Here is an 8,544-nt window from a genome sequence, read left to right as displayed (position 1 = left end):
ATTTTTAAATAATGGGGGGCTATCTTCACAGGGGTGTGATTGACTCATCATTACTTGACTCTCGATATCCCACTACCGCACCAGTCAAATGCGACTACAACATGAAAACTATAGATATGTTTTAAACGGTTCCGACAGAAAACTGGTTAGTCTTATAAACATACAGTGAAGGTGTAGCAGAGTGGATCCGAGATTTAGTATTCGTCCGAATACGTGAAACTAGTCGCCGCAGCATTGAAGTTCACGTCGAAACATTAAGAAGAATATTTTAGAATTAGAAGAGTGTCTAAAAAAAGTGTAATAGAAAATAATAAGTATGAAAACATAACAAATAAGTAAGACATCAAAGACAAGATATCAAAGTATAACTCGGAACGCTTGAAATACATTATAACTATTGATAAGAAAATGCAGTCTGGTATTTTAAAAAGCAAAAGATAAATAATAATTCTGTTACATATTATTATGACAGTAAAAGAATTAAAGTGATTTTTCCAAAAGACAGGTCTTAAAATTTTTACATTTGTTATTTTATCGCCGGCACATATTGCGTAATATATATTCGCTATTGACTCTATATGCAATATCTGGCGTTACTACAATGTCCCATACTCTGTTTAGTAATATAAAATATTTTTTCGTTTATATCTCAACATCTACATATACAGGATGTCATTGAATATTGGGGACTTTTTTGGTGTGCAGGTAGAGCGGACTAGACCGAGTCGAAAAGTCCTGTACCATTTTGCAATTTTCGCAATAGATAACGAGTAATTAATTATTAAAAATTGTCGTCTTAGCCCGGCCCACATCCCAATTCGAGCGCGTGGCGAGATGTGATCGCCCGGCGATTGATATTACCAGGCGCACGGAAAGTTCGAAATGTTCGAAAGCTCGAATTGGGAGGTGGGCCGGGCTAAGACGACAATTTTGAATAATTCATTACTCGTTATCTATTGCGAAAATTGCAAAATGGTACAGGACTTTTCTTTCGACTCGGTCTAGTCCGCTCTACCTGCACACTAAAACAGTCCCCAATATTAAATGACACCCTGTATAATGATATTTTTTCACAAATGATTGAGGATGAACAGTTCATTTATAGATGAAGTTGCTTGCGTAGAGAAGTTATTAAATGTGAATTGTTTTTAAAAATTCTTTTAAAAGATAGGGTTTATTTAAGCTCATCAACCGTTCGAGTGCAGATTAATCTGAAATATTGTAATGTTCGTTAATGTTCATACTAATTAGAAAGTGAATAACGTTACAAAAGCGACATTATTTTATCTAATCTACTTGTGACATATGAAACATGGGTTCAAGATGAAGCGTTTGATCCCCTCGAAGATTATCCAGCAAATAACAAATACAGTGTATAATAATAAGTGTATTCTAAAATTATAATTTAGAAAATTTGGATTTTACCAGTTTTTTAACAGAACTTTACACGATGGCTAAGATATTTATTTTCATCGTGATGCTGCCATACCTAACGATTACCATGGTACATGGTAGAATTTCGTGCTCGGAATATTTCACATACACGATCCATCCTAAGGCATACAAGATATTACAATAGGACGGATCGAAATCCTATCTCCGCCAAAAAATGGTGAATTTTATTTAAGAGTAGCTTTAAATGCTACCACAGACTTGCTGGTAAGTTTTTTTTAAGTTAATTAAGAAAGCAGGATACAAAAATTTATACATATAAGTTTATGGCTATTAATTCCGGCGATATCTAATAATTTTAGCACGTTACAAAATCCTTTTTAAAATACAATAACAATTGTGTTCCAGAACGAAACCTTTCGATTAGAATTGGCACGACCGATAAAAGAATCCATTCAAGCTGTTCAACAAAGCAGACATTTGTTGTATCATGTTCATTTTCCTTCGAGCGAAAATTTTCCAACATTATCCTCAATATGGTTTAACAACCAACAATATTGTGTAGAGCCTGAAGGTAAGTAATGCATTTGCTTAAAATAGAATATAGGGGCATCACATATATTCGCGGAAAATAGAAGCAAATATCACTAAAATAGAAGCAAGTTATTAGTTCCTTTGATAATGAGTCCCATGAAGTTTTCACTCGCAAAACATTGTGCGTAATTTTCAATTAGTATAGCAGAGATAAATAGGAAGACAAAACTCACTAAATAAGGCTCTCATTAAAACAATTGAAAGTTTCTTCTTATCATACATCTTCTTATCATATTATATATTTTCAAACTTTTCTCATCTAAAAGAAAATGCGACTTAAGAGATATATGTTGCATTTTGTCTTTTGGCAGTGTTAAATGGAAATATCAGAGCTGATATCGAGTTGGGGCATATTGTGTACTCGCCAAACGAAGAACAAGCATCACAGAATTTTCAGCCATGGCATCGAAATGTGACCAGCTACCGTATAAACAATCCGATTTTCAATAACAACGACGAATGCGGTATTACCAGCTACTACTCCGATAGCACAAACAATCTTCTCCCCAACGGTGATATCGCATTACCAGGACAATGGCCGTGGGTGGTTGCAATCTTCGTGGAAAACAGAGAAGATAGTTTCAGGGCAATATACATATAATTATAAATGTGGTGGTACCATCTTGACAAACAGACACATAATAACAGGTATTATGCTAATCGAAAAGAATTAGTAAAAATTGTGCTTCTCGTATATCGAGCTATGTGAACTTCTCGTTCTGTTGCCTTTAAAGTAAGATTCTTAATTTTATCTGCGTAATAAAATAGAATTCTGTTAATTCTCGCAGACATTTATCACAATTCACCCGAATATAATTAGGGAATATGTGTGGTAGTAATAAAGTATCTGAAAATAATTTCTTAATCACCATTCTCGAGATTAGCATTAACACATCCAAGATGTCTTGAAAATTTTATAGAAAGTTCAAAACGCTGCGTCACTATAAATATTGATTATAAATATTTTACATATATAATTATTTTCTGTTATACTAATTAATATAAGACATTTAATTACAATATCAGATATATTAAATAATACGGAAGGGTGTGCAGGATATTTCTAGATAGAATGTACGGATTATTAGAAAATGTACATACATATACAATATTTTCTTCTTATAGCTGGGCATTGTGTGATGAAAGACTCTCAACGTAGCTTACCCCCTAACATGTTGAAGGTAATCGTAGGGCACACTGACTTGCGCCGGTTTCGCCGAAATGGAATTTCCAATCCGGAGATCGCGAGATATGTTATCCATCCTGACTATCTACCGACTGGTGTCGACGCCGATTTGGCTATTTTGATCTTGAAGAAACCCGTCGAGTTTAACCCTTTCATTAAGCCTATTTGTCTATGGTCCAGTTCAATAACTCTTGGTGAAGCCGTCAATAGCACAGGATACGTCGTGGGCTGGGGCCCAGATTCGTTGCGTGGTCGTGCTGTCGAGGAACAACACATGGCGAGAGTGACAATAGTGAATCAGGTAAGCACCTTTACTGGATTTTCCGATTTCCCGATGTTCATTGTTCGATGAACATACGAATTCACAATCGCAATTGGGCGATCCTTTTAATTTAAAACAAAACTCTGCAAATGTGTGGCACCTTGATGACAACAATTCCGACGTACATATGTCCGAATATGTCACGACAGAGAAATACTTAAACATTGTTAGCAATGATATTCCATTTAATTTTAATACGTTTACACGGTAAATTAGAGTTCATGCTATTATGAAATTATTATCATTGCATATATCCATGACAAATGGACTTGTAAATTGACGAATACGCCATTTGAATCGATAAGCACGATAGTTAATCATGTAGTAAAAATGCACTCTTGAAATTTCACGACCGATCTTGCTGCAACACAATTGCTCACAATGCGAGATCCTAACTATAATACATATAAAAAACATTGATATATTTCGCTATCGTTGTAGATCAAATTGTGTAAATGATGATGAGCCAACATTGTTGCTCAAATTACAGGAGACCTGTCTCCGGAGCGATCATTTGTTCATTCGGCTTGTTACGTCCCGCGTTTTTATTTTGGCGTGGGGGACGTCAGAAATCTTCTGACAAGAAGAGGAAAGGCAGAGACGGAAGAGGAGATGTGAAAGTTGTGTGTGTGTGTGTGTAGGTGTATGAATGAGTGTGTGTGAATGTGGTTGTATGATTACTTTATTGGTTGTGCGTGTACATGATGAATGCCTGGTGGAAGGGGGGGGGCCTTATAACAAGGGCATATTCCGCCCCTTTTTCGGAGCGTCGACTCGCGGGAGGATAATTTTTACCCTCCGCTGGAGTGGCACGACCGAGACCACCCTCGGACGAGCAGTGGGTGCCGGGCGATCGCCGGTTCCTTTAAGACGGGCGACAGTGCTGGACCTGGGATCGAGGCCAGAGGTGCCCGTGGTGGAGGGGTGATTGGAGGCCGCGGCCTCCACACCCGTTGAGGACAGTGGTAGCCGGAGGTTAGTGGGGGTGGGCGGACTGGAGGTGTCTGGATTTTCTCGGCACGCGGGAGAGGGAGCTTCGGAGGAGGCGGCTGAGGGTATGAGGGGGGTGGTTGAGAATGCGGGGGAGGGACCCGCGAGTAAGGGGGAGGAGGTTGCGCGTGAGGGAGAGGCAGTGGCGGGTGGTGCGTCTCCCGGGGCGCTGGCACAGGGGCCTTACGGGCACACCGGTCGAAAACCCGCGGGTCAAACACCCGCACCTGGTGGTGCGCCTTAACCAGACGCCGTAATTGGCGCTGCCGCCCTGAGCGGCAGGACCGGCCCATAATAGGGCTCCCTGCGGAAGGCACTCATGATTAAATTTGGTTATTCACACGAGAGGGAATGTGTGGGTTAATTAGTGGGGAGGGTAAATAACGGTGTCCTGCTCTGGCACACACGGAATTGCACGGAGTTGTGTAGTAGTCCTCCTCCCGTTTCCTCTACTCGTGGGTGGAAAGCATTGGCTTTTATGGGAGTACTCACAATCAGTAGCGTGCATTAATCACTGAGATTCAGTTGCGTTGCTATCATCATTGTACTCCATTGCAACGCTATATCCACTTTAATTACCTTATAACTACCGCGAACGAGGATACTTGAGTGTTTGAGTTAGCAGAATTAATAACAAATTGACGAAAGAAAGGAGGAAAGATGAAAACAAAAGCAAAATATTACTGGGGAACAAAATCGTCCCTGTCCGCTATCACGGATCTTATAAGAAAAGAAAAAGAAAAGGAACTTGATAATTGGCATAATATGCAGGGGCCCGAGTATGTGCTTATTTGCATGCCTTACTGGCTCAAATGCTTGTTCCGAAAACCACAATGCGTATCTGGAACAACGTTGTTTGGTTCGTTTATTTCCCCGTGTGCCAGGTGCCCATTCGAGGTTTCCCTAACAGCGAGGGGACCCTGTTAAATTGCCGGTAGCAATGAGAGATGGGAAAATTGTCATGATTGTCTGGATGAGTCCCCCTTTTCTTTTGTGGGGTCTGACTCGGGGAACGGAGACGACGGCGAAAAAGAAACAGCAAAACAAAAGGTACGAGGCGTAAGGAAACAGAAAAAGAGGCGAAGGTGTACGTGATTCAGATAGGACCCGGGTGCTTAATGCCGGGCTGGTGAATCGGTTCCAATGAAGAACGCCCTGTGCAAGAGCGCGCATTCGAAGGTGGAGGAGTCTCAGAAGAACCCCCTGTGGAGAGCGCGCATCCAAGGTGACAGACGGATCAGAAGAATGCCCGGCAGCGAGCGCGCATCCGAAAGGTGGAGGCAAGATTGGAAGAACGCCCTGTGGAGAGCACGCAACCAAGGTGGCAGATGGATCAGAAGAACGCCCGGCAGTGAGCGCGCATCCGAGAGGTGGAGGCAGGATTGGGAGAACGCCCTGTGGAGAGCGCGCAACCAAGTGGCAGATGGATTAGAAGAACGCCCGGCAGCGAGCGCGCATCCGAAAGGTGGAGGTATCACAGTTTTCGTCGCCGAAGGAAGCGGGGGCAGAGTATTACTACCGGACAACAAGGTATTCCGCGGACAGTAATTAATTATTACCTCGACGGGGCAGGATATTAAATTATGGTTAAGTGTCACTGTGTTAATCCACTTACTTTCACTCCGATTATCGCACTCTCACTCACTCCGTTTCTTTTTACAGGCAGAGAATAATGCCGGGTTATAGTCGGGCAGAGCTTTGCCGTCCTTACTTATTTTCCCTTTTCCTGAGGCTTGGCTATCGGACAGAGCTTCGTCTCGTGAAACGTTGGAAAACGTACTGCGAATTCGGGCTCCGATGGCCCGCTTATATACTGTTAGGTTGTAGGGCAAGTGCGGAAGTGGTGATGAGCGGGGGCCCTTCGGAATTTGCCTTTAACGTGCTAATTATTGCACCTTCCGGTGCTCTAAACAATTTGAGCTTTGGTCACCTTGGCAAAGGGCCTCCGTTCATCCTTATGCCGTTTTTCAAACTTTAAATTTGCCGCGCGCCGCCGATTAATTAATCCGCATACCGATCCCTTGTTTTTCTCCCTAGAGTTCCGCTAAATCGCGTCGAGTCACGTAGGCATCGAACCTTCTAGAAGCTTCGCCGGAATTTCTATAAATGGTATATTTCTCTTATTTACAACGGTTTTTAATGGCCTTGATTGCCATCGTGGCTACCGGTGGAGGCGCATAGCGCCCTCGCACACGGCTGTGATCGACGGTTCCCGTGGAGTTCACTCCTTCCACGGAAATCGTTGATGTTAGCTTATTGTTCGTTATTATTAACTTTTTATCAATTTGGGGCGAAAGCGGAGGCGCCAAGGATTCGTCTGTTGTAGTGGCTGCCTCGGCTATCGTCAATTAATCGCTGAATTCTATCGTTAAACTTGGAAAAGAAGGAGAGCGAATATCTGCTAATCACGTGTTGCGCGCGTGCTAGTAGCCGCGCCGCGCCAGTGATACCTATCGGGTGGGCAATTACTACCGCTACTAACCACGTCAGCGAAAAATGTGCGCTGGACGTGACAGGCTCCTTTCGAATCGTAGCTTTTGCGCCACCTCGCTAGAAGCCGGTCCTTGCCACGGTGACAGCGGGAGCGGGTTTGTGCTTCTGAACAATCTCACAGGTCGTTATCAGTTGCGCGGTATCATTTCGCGAACTATATTTCCTAATAATGATATCAGTTTGCTTTGCGATCAAAAAACATTTATCGTCTACGAAGATACAGCCACATACATACCCTGGATTCAACAACAGATTTCGATGTAACTGGTCTCTCGTCTCAAAATGCAATACATGCTAGTAAAGAAGTCTTTTTGTGTAAAGTTTATCCCAATTCGTATCATTTATGAACAATTATGTACAGCACGAGAATTAAACAGATACGAATTTTACCTTTGAACATTTACTGTCAATTCTCTTGTTGTAATGCATTTATTTTAACATTAGGATATGTTACTGATGTATTAATAATCTATCAGTAACATAAACCACACTATAACTATCTGCTATAGCAGTTTTATTAGTAATTAGAAATAAAACTATGAACAATATACCGATACATACATTCAATATTTTTAGATAGACTGAAATAATATTTTAAGGTATATATATATATATATATATATATATATATATATATATATATGCATTAAATAAATATTATTATTATTTTAAATACTCGAGTCTTGTTACTTTTTTAAAGGCATGATGTACATCGTAATAAGGTAAGGCAATCTGAGAGGCAGAAGGACTGAAATCACACAGTGTTTGAACAGTGCTTTTGTGATAAGATCTAATTTTAATGTTACTTACATTCGTAGTTAGTGTGGTTCCCACTTTTACTATTTGTAATACACAGTTTTATCGGTAAATGTTCACTATAGGGGAGTCAGCTCCGATGACCTTGACCTTGACATATGTTGTCAAGGTTACCTTCCTGAGTAACGCTCAGAAGGTTTTAGCCGTCGCTCGTTGTTTGTTAAAAAGTTATTAAAAAAACAATGTCGACCATTTATATGTAATTTTCAGACACAAATATTAAAAATTTTGAAAAATGTTTTAAACAAAAGTTGTAGATCTCTTTAAAATATATATTTTATGTCCTATTCATTTTTACTCTACGAGTGATAGTTTTCGAGAAAAATGATGGACTCTAAATTTTATATCTGTCCTCTCATCTAAGCATGTGCTTTGTACATATACGATTCCATATGGATTTGCGACTTTTCACGTGAGGCGAGATCCACTCCACACCTCGGATGTAGTTTGGGTTAGGTTATATCTTAACAAAGTGGAGCCCCCCCGCAGGGGGGGCGGAACATACTGTCTCCACGCATGTACTTCCGCCGTTGTACTGTTCCACATAGGTTTGCAACTTTCCACGTGAAGCGATATTCACTCCACATCTCTGACATAGGGTGGGTAGGGTTATTTTTAACGAGGTGAAGCCCCCCCCGAAGGGGGGGCGGAACATACTGTCTCCACGCATACATATTTCTACCTACATATAAGTCACTCCCCTCTACCAAATGTAGATGGAAAAATGTATGCGTGAAGACAGTGTGTTCCG

The 8,544-nt window shown here is 41.0% G+C and overlaps 1 protein-coding gene across 7 annotated transcripts; it reads left to right on the top strand.

Annotated features, from left to right (window-relative positions):
* The first annotated feature begins 280 nt into the window (after positions 1 to 280).
* On the top strand, positions 281 to 7,525 carry LOC105556471 (serine protease gd-like). Of its 7 annotated transcripts, none has more exons than XM_012003566.1 (6): positions 281 to 314; positions 1,429 to 1,659; positions 1,801 to 1,966; positions 2,298 to 3,473; positions 3,985 to 4,019; positions 7,001 to 7,525. In XM_012003566.1, exons 4-6 carry the CDS (start codon positions 3,078 to 3,080, stop codon positions 7,239 to 7,241), a joined length of 672 nt encoding a protein of 223 aa, XP_011858956.1. In that variant the 5' UTR covers positions 281 to 314; positions 1,429 to 1,659; positions 1,801 to 1,966; positions 2,298 to 3,077; the 3' UTR covers positions 7,242 to 7,525. The 7 variants fall into 7 exon arrangements, with proteins under 7 accessions (XP_011858956.1, XP_011858953.1, XP_011858957.1 ...); XM_012003563.1 differs by having other exon boundaries at positions 296 to 335; positions 1,410 to 1,659; XM_012003567.1 differs by lacking the exon at positions 281 to 314 and adding an exon at positions 317 to 335.
* Positions 7,526 to 8,544: the final 1,019 nt, after the last annotated feature.

This window comes from Vollenhovia emeryi, unplaced genomic scaffold (assembly GCF_000949405.1).
Source record: "Vollenhovia emeryi isolate VEMERY1.0 unplaced genomic scaffold, V.emery_V1.0 DF939997.1, whole genome shotgun sequence".
Lineage (NCBI taxonomy): Eukaryota > Metazoa > Arthropoda > Insecta > Hymenoptera > Formicidae > Vollenhovia > Vollenhovia emeryi.
The sequence above is the reverse complement of the archived record's forward strand: the minus strand, read 5'-3'. Positions and strand labels throughout refer to the sequence as shown.